The 14,574-nt window shown below is 37.8% G+C and overlaps 1 protein-coding gene across 2 annotated transcripts in view; it reads right to left on the bottom strand.

Annotated features, from left to right (window-relative positions):
- ctnna2 (catenin (cadherin-associated protein), alpha 2) overlaps positions 1-14,574 on the bottom strand; it is a 322,747-nt gene that overhangs the window by 12,475 nt on the left and 295,698 nt on the right. For both annotated transcript variants that reach the window (XM_008413693.3, XM_008413702.3), the window contains exons 14-16: positions 12,647-12,760; positions 4,232-4,413; positions 2,080-2,185 (exon numbers count right to left, since the gene is read on the bottom strand). In XM_008413693.3, the coding sequence (XP_008411915.1) occupies positions 2,080-2,185; positions 4,232-4,413; positions 12,647-12,760 (402 nt within the window). The remainder of the gene's footprint in view (positions 1-2,079; positions 2,186-4,231; positions 4,414-12,646; positions 12,761-14,574) is intronic.

Raw genomic sequence — 14,574 nt, forward strand, 5'->3', positions numbered from 1 at the left:
GTGTAGCAAAGCAGAATTCAGAGTCGGATTGTGCAGTGCAATATGTTCAGGATGGTGTGACTGGAGCTAAACAGTGTCAGCACTGACTGCAGCTGCCTCCTGTCCCGCTGAACGCTTTGCATACTCTACGGCTCCAACAACTAGCAGACACTTCACAGTATGCCAGCAGCTGAAGACTTGCTGGTATATTTCTGGTAATAGAAAATTACTGTCACAATAACAGAGGGAGTACAAAATGTGGAGATACTGGTGTAATAAAAGCGTGTATTCCAACATATTTAAAGACAAACGTCTTTTCTTTTTTTTTTTTTTTTCTCGCTTGTCTAAACCACCTGTTTGCTACAGGACCTTGGACCTGAGAGTAATACTGACAAACATAAAAGCAAATCTAAAATCCCTGAGTATATGTGATAAAAGCAAAGGTGAAGTGCACTTTTTGATTTGTCTGACATGAGGGGAGTGGTCATATTGATGTCACTCCTAAATTCTTAGTAAGTACTTACAGCTAAGGTTGGACTGAAAGCTGAAATATGTAATGGCTCTCAGTGCTAACTAGAAACAAACAATCAGAGGTAGGGGGAGGGTCTTAGCTCTGTCAATCACCCACATGTACGTGTTGCTCATCCCAATGTTTGACAGATAATTCATTTTGGAATTAGACACTTTTCTTTATACTAATGCAAACCTGGAAAATGCATCTATTTTGTTCTCAACATCATAGGGTAAAAAGGGACAGAACATGATACTAGCAAGACGTCGCTAATAAAATAGAAAATGAGTGTACATCGGTCTATAACTTCCTAAGCATATGTTGGTGCACTCCATTTTTATTAACTGTGACTGGCAGGGCTAATTCTTTAATAAAGGCTTTGATCTATCTAGAGGTTCTTGCTTTGACAAATTGGTGTAGAAATATGGGAAAGAATGCTTCAGATAACAAATAACTTCAATTAGTCTTAAAGAGGCATCTTCTAAGGAAAGTATATCTTTTGGTGTGAACATGAGTTTTTTTTTAAAGGCTTCAAATAACACACACACCCACACACAAACCAAATGCAATTTTCTGGTTTACTAAGAGCACTGGAATAAAAACTGTAGAACACTTCTAATTTAAAAATCAGATCCCTGACCTTTTTATCAACTGAACGGGCTTTAAGATGTCAAGAAAGCTACAAAATAATTAAAAGAAGATTGAATAATCAGCCTACATTTTTCATTTGACTGCCCACAAAAATATGGTTATTTTCCAAAGCAAATTAAGAAGGCAGATGACAGAGAGGGTGACCTAGAATATAATTAGTTAACGAAGGTCTTGTGATAAAAAAAAACTCGTAGACTTCATCGTGACAGCAGTGGCTGCAAAATTGCACGCAATGATTTCAATTCTAAAAGATGATTTTGGTCAAACATTTCTTCTTCTCAACACTGCTAGCACAGAAGCTCAGCAAGTGATATTGAATCCAACAGTAATTATTCCAAGGCGTTGCAAGCCAACAGCAGTTGCAATTACAAAGACAACAGGCAGTCTCAGCATATCAGTGGGTTTGGAGGCCAAGGCATCGGTACTTCCTATTAGAGGCAGATGAAATGAAAAAGAGCATTATGCATTACCTGGAGGGAGAGTTTTGAAATACCTCCCAGTTCATTATGTGTACATACACCTACACTGCATAAACACCTATTTCTTTTCTCTCCCATCGTCCCTCAGCCCAGAACTGATTGATTAGATATTGAAAATGGTCTGTCAGCATGTTTTAGAGAGGTACTCATCTGATAATGAATGCATCACCTCGGCTGGAAGCTAATTATATTAGAGACACAACTTGGTTCTGCTGTCTTGCTCTCTCTGTGTGGGCTCCATTGGGAGACAAAGTCATCCAGCAGCACAGCTCTACCACTCTAGCTACGCTCATCAACTCTCACAGTAAAGATTTCCATTGGCTATGCCCACTTACTCTAAATTAAAAATTTGCTCTCCTGCCAGCTGCCTGGACTCCACCAGGTACACACTCACACCCCCCAGGAATGCATTAAGACAAAGAGTGATAGTGACAGACACAAACTAAGTTATGGAGCTACCTGATCTGCAACAGCGCGAGACAATTTGTCCATCCTGGAACCGGCTTCTGCAATCTTCTTCGCTGCGTTGATCACATCTGAGGAGTTCTTCAGGGGGCCTTTTCCTCTGTAAGAAGGAAAAGAAACAGAGGACTGTGAGGGAAGAATTAAAGCCATTGATAATGAAAAACTTTAGGACTGAGTATAGCACCAGTAACACAAGACATGAAATCCACCAAAAAACAGCAAAATGTGTATTTTTCATGAGGAAAAGAAAAATGAAGGATAGATATGTAAGTCTGAAATACATAGTGCTTTGTAAAGGAAACCATACCCTTTGTCACAATACAACAAACTTCTAAGTATTTGAGAGATTTATTGTGATAGACCAACACAAAGCAGTGCATAATGGTAAAGCATAAGGTAAATGAGAAATGTATTTCAAGTTTTTGGGGGCCTTTACCAGTTTCGCCAGTAGAGCCTTTTTTTGAAACTAGCTTTCATTTTAATAGTCAGATTTCAGAAATGCACACCTTTGTACACAAATTCCCCAACCTAAACTGTTGATTAGGGTTGTACAATTTATTGTAAGGCAAACTGTAACAGTTGTCTGAGCCAGAATAAATGAGAGGTGACAAGAGGTTGGGGTATACCCTAGAAATGTCACTTCATTGCGGAGCAAAACGAAGAGACACAACTCAAACAACCATGGATACATGCTCACTCCTAAGGGTAATTTTAGAGAGACCAACTATCTAGCAGGTTTTTGGATTGTGGAAGGGGGGGTGGGGTGGTATCACTGGGGTGTCAGTAGAGAAGTCATGCATGCATGGACTAAATATTCAAACTCCATACAGAAAAACCCCAAACCTGCATTTGCACATATAACTTTCTTGAAACCAGACAACAGTGCTAATAACTGCAACAGCAGTTCACAGAACATTTGTATTATTACTGAAAATAAATTACACAAAGTCAGACAAAAGACTGCACTGCATTTTATATAACTATCCTAATAAAGGGTGCTTAACGCAATGCAAGTTTTTAGATTGTGTTTTAAAGGGGCTGTATCATGCAAAATCCACTTTTTAGCTCTTTTTTGTTTGTTGAGTGTCTAAAGTGCAAAATATAAATATCTTTACATTATTTTTGGGTTATATTTTTCAGTCTGCTTATATTTCTCTGCTGCCTATAATATTTTCTTATCTATTGCGTCACTGTACTTGCTGTGGAGCTGCTAAACAAGGTCATGATGACTTCCAGCTAATCACTTTAGTGAAACCGCAGCTAACCACAAAAGTGGTTAGTTGCTTATAATGCTAAATACAGCAAAGCTTATTTTAGGCATGAGTTTTGTGTGCTAATAATGACGTCCTGGCCATGTTACAATGCTACATTGAGATAGCAGCATTGATAGTAACGCTTCATATTATGTTACCATTTAGTTGTGACCACTAAGGAAATTTGTCGTTGTTCAGTCACAAGCTAATATGTGTTGCGTGTGCCAGTCTGAGTGTGGTCAACATCAAGTATTAATGGTGCAGTCATAGCACCACAGGCACACACACTCATGACGAATCACTGCTCTGATTTGTAATTAGTGACTTGTTTCTGTTTTATCCCATGTCTTTTAACTGTAAGGGATCACAACTCAATGAACTGGGTCAGCAAGCATCAGACTGTTTTTGGGGAATTTCTCGGGCCTAGAAGGAGGAAATCAGAAACGTTTTTTGCTGAATATACAGTGTCTTCCAAAAGTTCTGGTAACATTTCGACTTTTTCAGATTTCATCATTTTAAGAGCGCAAACCTCAGTGTATTTTCAAAGGATATTTTGTGCTAGAGCAATTCAGATTACTGTTCAATAAATTGTAGAAATCCATTCAGAAAAACGCTGTATGTCTTTGGTCCTCTTGTCTCTACCCGAGTTGATACTGTCATTTTCGGCTATTCTTATATAAAAACTGCTCCAGCAAAGTCTGAATCGTCTGACAAAAAAAAAAAAAAGCATCCCCTCATCTTGATGCAGCCACTGCCTTGTTTTACTGTAGGAATAGTGAATTTAGGGTGAATGATGTTAAATGTTTGTCACACTACATTTTGCATGTTGGCACTTTAATGTAGATGAGTAAAAGTACACACAATCATTGAATGTTTTATAATGACATTTTTACCTGGTGAAGTCGGTCATTTCCATCATGATCATACACATCTGTTTTGCCAGCACAATGATGTCATTGCCGTTGTCGTCCCATTTGGCCACTTCTGCGTCCAGCTTGCACTTCTCTTGTCTGAAGCTCTCTACCTGCTCGGCAATCTTTGCCTTCTCCTCCTGGGGAAGCTGTGCCATGATGGCCTGCAGGCAACACAGAAAAACAAAAGCATCAGAGGTGGTAGAGGAGACCCCAGAAAGGTAAAGCTAAGAAGAATAAATTGGCAACATGACTCAGGAGAAGGAATATAAAGGAAAGGAATTGAGGAAGAGATAAGACTAGAGAAGAGGGAAGAATAGAAAATGAAGAAAATGTTGAAGAAGTAGAGGGATTAGGTAAGTAGAAGTGCCTACTGCATGAAGATAAAAGGAGGACGAAAGCACCCTTTTTTTTAAGACTTTAAGAAACTGCATAACTACAAACTTGAACATTAATTCTGTCATCTTGCCCTTTAAGAACACTTTCAAATAAAGTTCTTGACTTTGTATTTAATGACGGGACCTTTTCAAAACCCTTGACATCTTATAACCATAAAAGCAAATCCATTTTTGCCTTCATAGTTTTTTCCCCGGCTGTGAAAATACATTTCCTCTCGTAGCAGCCTTTGGGGGCAGGTCCAAAATGGCATAAATCTTGTGGCGAGGTCACAGGCACAGTTAGGACCTAGTATTATTTGGAAGATAAATGTATAATTACCTTGCCTCTAAGACCAGAGAATGAATAATGCATTTTTTCAACATTATGTCAGCAGGGTGAGGTGGAAGGAAGAGTAACTTGGTTTCCATTAGGTCGATTATATTGACTCCAGAAGCGCAGATTGAAAACGAGTACAGTGGAAAAAACAGAAAAGTCACTATTAGTTTTTTAACCTCACCTATTATTCACTGTCCTCCAAAGAACTGTCATTTTTCCTGTTATAAAAACCCAAGTCCTCCTTATCCCTTTTCCTTCCTGACTCTCTCACAAGCTAGTTGGCGTGTATGCGTGTGTGTGTGTGTGTGTGCGTGTGTGCGTGTGTGTGTGTGCGTGTGTGTGTGTGCGTGTGTGTGTGTGGGGGGGGAGGTACAGTGAGTTGCGCGTCACTTTGCTTGTATCCCCTGGTAGACGTGTCAGGAGGAAAATGAAAACAAAACGGAAAAAAAAGTGGATTATTTGTCCCCCTGAAATTCTTTCAGAGAAAATACGGAGGGAGAGAAACAATGGGAAACAGAAAATTGAAATTACAGGCATAAACAGAAAGGCGTAGAGGCCCAGCTTTCTCATCAGCAGCTAACGGGTGCGTCGATGAGTTTAGGCTTTCTGATCGCTCTCTGAGTGCAGCGGCGCATTCGTGGTGGTTAGTTGAAAAGAAAAAAAAAAAAATGCCTGGCATAAACAAACAAGCTAAAGTAGCCCCCTCAAGCCCAGTGTAGATTTCCTCTGCTGCTCGTACCAGGACACACAAACAACAGCATGGAGGCAAATCCCATTAAACAGCATGGGGGGTGAAAACACTGCTTGCATTTAAAACAAATACCAAGTTAATATGTATTTAGACTGCACAGCAAGGAAGGAACTATTTAAAACACACATTAGATTTTTAGCAAGGCATCACATATTACCACTGCGGGGCGTGTGCGTGTTTTGCTTTGACTTGTTGTGAATTAGGGAATCTGGGCCAGCAGTACTCTTATTCATTTAATCAATAATTGAACATCTAATATATATGACTGCTTTACATATTAAATACCCTGCTGTAGATTAACTCAGTAATTAAAGAAAGCCCTTAAGTCATCTACATTCAAGTTGTTTTTTTAATGAAAAGTATATGCTAGGAAAAAGAAACAAATAATCGTTTCATGCAGTAATGGTTGTCCCTCCCTTGCTTTTCAATTTGGATTTTTCTATAGCTGAGAAACGTACAGATTGGTCAAGATGAATCTTCTGCTTTGCAAACGTTTTGTAATTTACTCATTTTGACCCACGTAAGATGAACTTGCAATACTTTTTCATATCTGTCTTTTCATTCATCATTTCAAAAGTCCTAACTTTACCTCAAAGTTAGGACTTTGTGGTAAAGTTCTCTATCTTGAGAATCAGCTATATTCTCAAAATAGTGAATATAGCTGACATTTGACATTTGTCGGGCAGGTCTAAATTTTTTTAAGGTAAATAATTTGAGTCAAAATTATTGATAAAGAGAGAGTCAGTCACTCTATTTTGTTTAATCAGCTGTGAAGAAACTCAAACGTTCATTATTTTGGCAGTCATTGAATGCAAAGTTTCTTTTTTTAATAAAGGTTTTATCGGCTCTAGTGGCCTTCATTTGATAGTTAATTGACAGGAAAGTGGATAATGAGAGAAGGGAAAGACATGCGGCAAAGGTTGCCAGGCCGGGAATCGAACATGCGACAGCCACGTGAAGGACTGAGACCTCCATATGTGGACTGTGCTTAACCCTTGCGCCACCACAGCACACCCGAATGCAACATTTCTAAGCTAAAAGACTGCAACACTCTTCAGTGTGAAAGTTCTTTCTGAAGAAAGAATACTCAATATTAGCTATGTTTAAGTATCAATGAGCTGTTTAAAAATGAAGTCAAGACAATTGTATTTTTTGAAAAGTGGGTGGATGACAGCATTTTTGAAACAATACCTCAAGGCCAATTTCAACATTGACTACAGTCAGGGTGGAATTGTTGCACTTTGAGATTTCTTTGAACAAAAGTATGCATAGCAGGAGTAATGATGCCGCTGATAATGTGGAATACAAATTTAGTTTTACATCTGGTCTTTGAAACAGGGTTAGAAAAATGTGTAACCTTCATTTCCTTAATTGAGTTACTAAAGAACACTGAAATGTTATTTAAGTGTAATAGGTGCACTTAAGATTTCTTCCACAGACGTTTAATTTTTCTGCAGCAAAAAGAGGTCAACATGCTTTAGGGAATAACTACCAGCCTCTCTTACAGTAGATAATGTGAACCTTACTAATCTGCAATAAAATATACAAAAGACAGCTTAAAATGCCGGCTCTGCAATAACATTCCTTGTTTTAATACAGTATTAAAATGCTTTCTTCCAGCAAATTCACTTTCTAATAAATGACCACTCACAGAAGGAATTTACACTAATTAGCACTTGGTTTGACTGGTAAAACTGTACTAAAAAATGTGTTTAATCACAGTTAATTCATGGTTTAACTTGCGGTGTTATTATTTTTTCTCATAGTGCCGTTTTGGTTTGGATTAATATTTTTTCAATAATAAATAAAATCCTAATTTGAGGCTTTCTTATAGATTTATTCAAGTTATGTGATACTAATGTTTGGGCTATAACCTGAAACATTTAAGAGAAACCGAAAAAAAAAAGAAAAAAGTAACTAAACACACGGTAAATATTTTTCCACTGCACTTTCCTTACCGTGAAATGACATGACAACTCCTCACCTTTCAAAATAATTCAGCTAATGAATATTTAACCATTTGGGGGCATTAATACATTGTGTTTATGGCATTCTATATTTGTCCTTGTGTAGTTAGGAAGGGGAGCCCCCAGCCCCAATAACAAACGAGAAAGTAGAATACCATGTCTTGATGAATCAGAATATTGTGAATTTCAAACCTTTTTTCCTAATACTTGCAAACTATACAAAATGGTGCACTTTAACAGAACACACACTTCATAAACATGGACTTAATATTACACAAAAAGCTCTTCATTTCTTCATATGAAAGTAACATTAAACTTCAGTTTAGACACAACAAGAAATAATGTAACACTCTTTATAATCCTCCCTAAGTGCTTTGCCATCAACAAGAATAACTGTGATTTAAAAATGTTTTATTTATGTTTCTGTTTTCATCTAAAACCAGTTTTTATCGCAGTGTTTCTGTAAACACAACAAAACTAATTTCAGCCCATTGACTCTTCATAAGCTCTTGTGCGCTCAGCTTGAAGTTTGGGTATGCCAGTGGCACCCTGGGGTGTGGTTTGCTGATTACATGCGCATGTCCAATGTGGCCAAAAATATAATGTAAACAAAGCTGCTCGGTAATTGCTGCCTAATCACCAGGAGCTCGGTTGACTGTGCTGTGACATTCATCGGAACCGACTGAGCTCAGGTCAGTAGGGCTGTCATTCACATATTGAGTTTTCATATAGTCCCTGTGTCCAACTGTTAAAGTAATCGATGACTCACTCATTTCTATAATAACTCTAAAGTGTGTACAGCTGGTATCATAGATATGGCCATGTGTGATTTTTGCTTAATGCCAATGTTCTGAATCAGATAGTGCAAATGTAAACAGAGATTTATTAATAATTCTATGTGTGGCTAATTCTCTGAGTCAAATAGGGAATCTTCACTGCAATCTCTATACAAAAGCAGCGCATTAAATCAGGACAGGCTGCTCCCCCACACAAATAAAAGGAGCTAAAAGTCTCGGGGAGAAAGACTGAAAATTCCCTGACTGAAAAATAGGTTCAAGGGGGGTTGGGGAGAGAGAGTCAGGGATTTGGTTAGTATAGCAATTCACTTCTAAAATGGTGTGACAAAAGAGAGCGTGTCAGGGAGGAAGGCAGAGAAAGGGTTTGTGAACACAAAGGAAAGCTGCACAGCACAGGGGTAAACACATGAGCCAATTGGGACGTCAGAGGAGCACAGCAATGCTCTTGGTGCTGCACCCAGTCCCCCCCCTACCCCCCATCTCAGCCGCCTCCCCCAGTAGCTCTCTAGAATTCACTTATCCCCAAATCCCTTCCCCTTCTTTACTGATAACAACAAGGAGCGGGCCTTGGGAGCTTAACATAGTGGCAAATCCAGCCGAGGGAGAGCCGCGCCAATACACTCTGCGACTAGGCTACGTCTGCGGGGATTAGAGCGCTTTCCGGGTTTCTTCACCAAGTGCTGCGTTTTGAAATGACTTTAATTTGTTTCATTTGAAATAAACTGCCCAGACACTCAGGGTTCAATTTTATGGATGACCTATCAGCAAAGCTATCCAATCACAGCGTTTCAAAAATGTTTACAGTGTGTTTGACTGCCTGCGAACCATCCATGGCATGTCACACAAGTGAAGGTTTTGTTTTAGATTCTTTAACAGAATGATGATTTACCTCTTTTTTTGTTTTTATATATTTTTTGTTTTTATATCATCTCATGGTCAAAAAGAAAGCAAAAGGTGAAGCCCTTTGCAAGGCAAAACACAAATAGAATAAGCTCCCGAGAAAGCCTTAAACTAGATTTGATGTTACAAAAGACTTGAGAGAACAGTGAGGCAGAGAAGAATTGAGATACCACATACTGTAAGCGTCCTTTGTATGATATCTGTGCACTGGATGGGCTTGGAGGGATCACAACTGTAAACCTCAGTGTGCTCATGTCAGCTCCTATGGAGAAAATGGATTACTCTCCTTGTCTGTTTGAAAGAGAAGACGGAGCACCAGCGTGGACTTGGCATGACCGTAAGAGGACAGCGAGCTTTATCCTAACACCACAGACTGGAGCAGATTGTGCAAATCACCACTGCTTTACAGCAAAAAAACAAAAAACAAAAAAAAAACAACATCTTTTATGGATGTGTTTGCCCTGTGCGTGTTTTAAATTTTAATCTCAGAGGCCATGACACTGTTGGCTGGTAGAAAAACAGCACACATCTAGCTGTGAAAAATACTGTCAGTATGCCAGATATTTACTACAGGGGAAAATATGTACAAGTAGGAAAAAATATTATCCGTTTTATTTATTTTTTTTATCCAAACATATTTGCAACATGTGTTAATGCAGTTTAATCCGCTCTGCATCACTGTATTACAGTTAGAAGTCACAAGAAATGGGACACTTTGCAACTTAAAACTGTTCTCAAATAACGCTGCCCACTCACAGCTTAGCTGAGTGCCAGAAAAACTAGTTAACAGTTTGGTGCTGTACAGCTCTTTTGTGTACAAGTGTTGGTGCATCTTAGCTCAGATGGCTCTGCAATGTTACACTGCAGGAGCCCTAGTGGGAGCACAAATACAACAAACCAAAGTACTTCACACCCAGAACCCCCACAGTCTTTCTTGGAGGAAGCCAAAACTTCCTCTTCATTACAAAGATCTGAGGTTAAACTTTATCTACTAAAGTTTAACAAGATGCTTACATGTTAGTAAGCATTTTTAATATATTACCAAGACATCTCTTCCATACTTTGTCTTCTTACACCCTCAAAATCAATGTATTTTTGGAGATGAACCAATGCAAAACGCTGTATCACTATAATTGAGTTACATTATTTTTTTTAACCAATAAAAAAACAAACAGCATGGAATGTGATCGCTTACGGTTCCAGTTTTTCTGAAACTCCAAAATAGAATCACCTAATTACAAAAGGGGATCCACCTGTGTAAAATGTAGACTCAGAGGTTTGCTAGACATCATAAGATGTTGTTCTGGCAAAATAAAAAAAACAAAAAAACAGAAAAAAACGGAGAGATGTGAGACCAGCAGGAAAATAGCCCCAAATAAACAACCAGAGCTACAATGTGATGGCTTCAGGCAAAACATATTCACATGACCCAGCCAAAGACAACAAAATCAAAGTGTAAAAATGAATGTTCATAAGACATTCCCCAAAAAGACTTGCGGTTTTGACTACAAAGAAAACTGGTTACACAGTATTGACTTAACCAAAGTAAATAAGTAAAACAGACACACATTTTGGGTTATTCTTTGTGAAACATATTGAAAACCAATTATCATTCTATTCAAATATACAATTAGACACTTTGTATACACGGCTATACTGAACAAATAAAATATTACATTTTGAAAGAAAGCATTAACTTAGAAGCAATTCAAAATCTCAAAAGAATGTTTCTAGAATTGCTATGTCATTACTTCTTTAATCAAAACTGCTCCATTAAAATGTCACTATCAAATAGACTTTGCTAACAGAAATCGAGCAAGTGTGCAGAGCTATTCTGTAGTGGAAAAAGTAACTTCAAAAGAAAAATCTTTTGACACGATTCCCAGTCCTTCTCAGAAGGGAATATTCTAGCATATTTATACCGGAATGAGACTGTATTATTCAAAGATACAGCAAAGAAAACCAGGTAAAATCAAAAGCTACAGTTCAGACTCAACATGTCTCTGTTAGCAAGCTAAATGTTAAAACTGGGGCATGAATCCCAATTTTAGATAAACTGGGTCAAGCACACCAGCTTTCTGAAAGACTGTGAAAAGAATAGAAAAGAAAAAAAAAAGAAAAGAAAAAAAGGCATCGTAATGGCCCAGTCAAAGTCTCAACATCAGCTCAGCAGCTCAAACTAAAATGTTAAGAATGTGCATGTCTCCATTAACTGGAAGTTTCAGAGTGGACAAAACTAAAAGAATAACACACTAATGCCCACTTAACTATAAATGTAGACATAGTGGCTATAAAAATGCTTTAGCTCAACAAATACACCATGGGGCTTTGAAGCTGACTTAGGTTTTGCTTCTTTTAAAGATGACCAGTGGATTTGGTGGTAAATGTATTAAATTGCTGAGGTAGTTTGCTGACAGTGGCCCTATGAATTACTTTAAACACCTTGACATTATTGCTCCTAATGGCTCCTTGAGGAAGAAAAGATTGCCTTCTACTCATGTACTAAGATTTTTCCAACAGAGAATAAAAAAAACGACATCATTAAGGAGGTAGTAGCTGCACATTACAGACATTTAGCTAAAACAGGCTTCTGATTTGATTGGATTTATTTCCCCCCTTTTAGTGGATTACCCCAATGTTTGCAGGCAGTACCGAGTCTCGCCTGGGCCACAGGGAGAGGCATTGAGCCAAGTCACACTTCTGCCTTTCACAATCCATTCAACATACAGCACACCGCTAGACACTGTGTTGCTGGAGGGGAGCAGGCACTGATACCCTCTTAATGTCCTTTAAGCTGGGCCCAAGTGAAAAATTGCTAATGTGCAACAAAGCCCAGACCCTGGCGATCACAACTGGGGCCTTGGCAAAGGTTCGTGTCACATTTTGGGGAGAGTCTGAAGGGAGGTTGGTAATTACTTCTTTGTTTGTGATTTGCAATTTTACACCTGTCATCCCTGAACGGTGCTAATTTCAAATCGTGACGCTTGTTAGAATCTGTTAAATGCTGCAGAAGTGGAACACGTTGGACGGGCTGATTCATGTGCTGCTGGGAACACGACAGACATCACTTCAAACTACATCTAAACCATAAAAGCTACCGTTACTGTTGGAAAAAAACAAACAAACAAAAAAACAACTTTTATGTAGACTGCCTGTCCTTTATCCAAGAAAAATAGATATGCTTTTCCCTGTTCTTGTTTGTTGCAAGTTCCATAACTGGGGCACATGTGAAAAGGTGGAGCACAGAAGGAAGTGATTACCCACTCACCCGAGCGCTCTGACCAGCAATAAGCTGGTCATCTTCAGTCTGGACGCTAGTCCTGCTGCGAGTGTCATAGTCCTCCTGTTCGAAGTCCGAGTCATCTTCCAACTCCTCTGGTGTCTGCAGGAAGCACAAAAGCAAAGTCAGAAGAAAACAAACCAATCAAACCTCAGTGGTGAAAAAGTTCAGTTGCATAAACTTCATCTTTTCTAAAAAGGTAAAGCACCTTTCATTCTTTCTGTTTTTGTATTCCACAGACAATACAGCAACTGTGGATTTAGTTCAAAGTGAACTCAATAAATAGTCAGTCAAATGACATGCAAAATTATTCCAAAGGACATTTGTGGACACCTGAAGCAAAAGAGGTAAGAAAGAAAAAATTTCTGTTCTACATATAAATTTATATATTTCTATATGTGAACAGACAGATGTAGAATGTCTATTTAGATTAGTCGCATAATTAAGATTTCTGAGTGGTCAGAAACAAACTTCTTGATTGAATGAACATAATTTTAAATCTCAAACTGCCAAACATAGGAATAGAGTTGCACTACATAAAAGTGAACAAATGCGAAAGATATACTTTATTTTTTTTCTTTTTCTACAAAGCACTAGGAATTAGCTCTAGATGAATAAAGATAAAAGTAATCTGAAGCCAAACATAATTTATGGGCTAATATCTGGGTCTGTTTCAGAAGACAGCTGGAATTGTAAACAAACAAACAAACAAACAAAAAAACTACACTACATCAAAAAGAGTCTCCAACTTTTAGCTAAAAAATGGAGCATGCAGCTACTTTTAAGACTCTGTCATTATTTGACTTTGAACATTTAAATTATTTAATTATTATTTTTATTTAAAACACAGAACATAGACACTTTCACCAAATTCTATGTCTTTAACAAGGCATGATTGTCTCTTACAACGGAAATAATTTAAAACTGACATAAAAAGATTGCAGTGCCCAGTTTTTTAGTTTAACTTTTGAAATAAAAAGGCAAGAAATGCAATGCCTCCTAGGTCTTAAACAGCTCACGTCCCTAATCTTCTTTGATCTGTTATGATCAAACATTTCTCTGTATTAGTCCCTGTACAACAGTAAGGATTATAACTTTCTTTTGAAGATGCACTACATCCAAACATCTTTGTGCTGTGGCATTAAATCTTTATTGTCGTACAAAAATCTGTAAAAGAACAAGTAAAATATTCCAGTCAGTTTTTTTCCCCTGACTTTTCATAAATTACATAAACAAAGTTTGCTATCATTTTATGAATGTTTGTCTATCAAACAGAATCTCAATTCTGAAAAGACATTTTCATTTAAGGGGAAATCTGAACAGGCTCCTTCATCTGTTGGAGTCCATATTAGTTTTCAGGACACATCCGGCAGCTGACCTGATAGAAGGCAAAGATTCACAGTGAAATATGTACATTTGTTAAATAATAACGGTAGCATTTCAAAAACAGATATCCACATTTACTCTTACAAAGTGTTGGGTGAAGAGCTAACTAATATTGCACTGTCAAAGTACTCTGAATAAAAGCACTGCAGAACTCCAAATAGTAATCAAACAAGTCTGCTGGAAAATAATAACCACAGCAGAATTAAAGGAAACATATTTAACTTGTTTCAAGCTTTCTATTATTTTTGGATTTTGTTTGTTGGCTGGCACTTTTGTTAAAAAGAAAAAGCTGAAAAAAGTCATAAGCTCAGCGTGTCTCAGCAAGCAACGTTTATAAAAATGGGACAAGAAATCCTCAAAGTATTGAAAGTATTAATGACTTATTCCTACAATTTCTCAACATTGGAAATTATTGTATCTTAATCCTTACAGTTTGCTACGTCATAACTGCAGAAATATATTTCTTAGGTGTTTATGTTGCCAAGTGGGTGCTTTTGATCCTGTCATGGAAAGTGGTCACAGAAGATTTA

This window comes from Poecilia reticulata, chromosome 1 (assembly GCF_904066995.2).
Source record: "Poecilia reticulata chromosome 1, P_reticulata-male-v2, whole genome shotgun sequence".
NCBI lineage: Eukaryota > Metazoa > Chordata > Actinopteri > Cyprinodontiformes > Poeciliidae > Poecilia > Poecilia reticulata.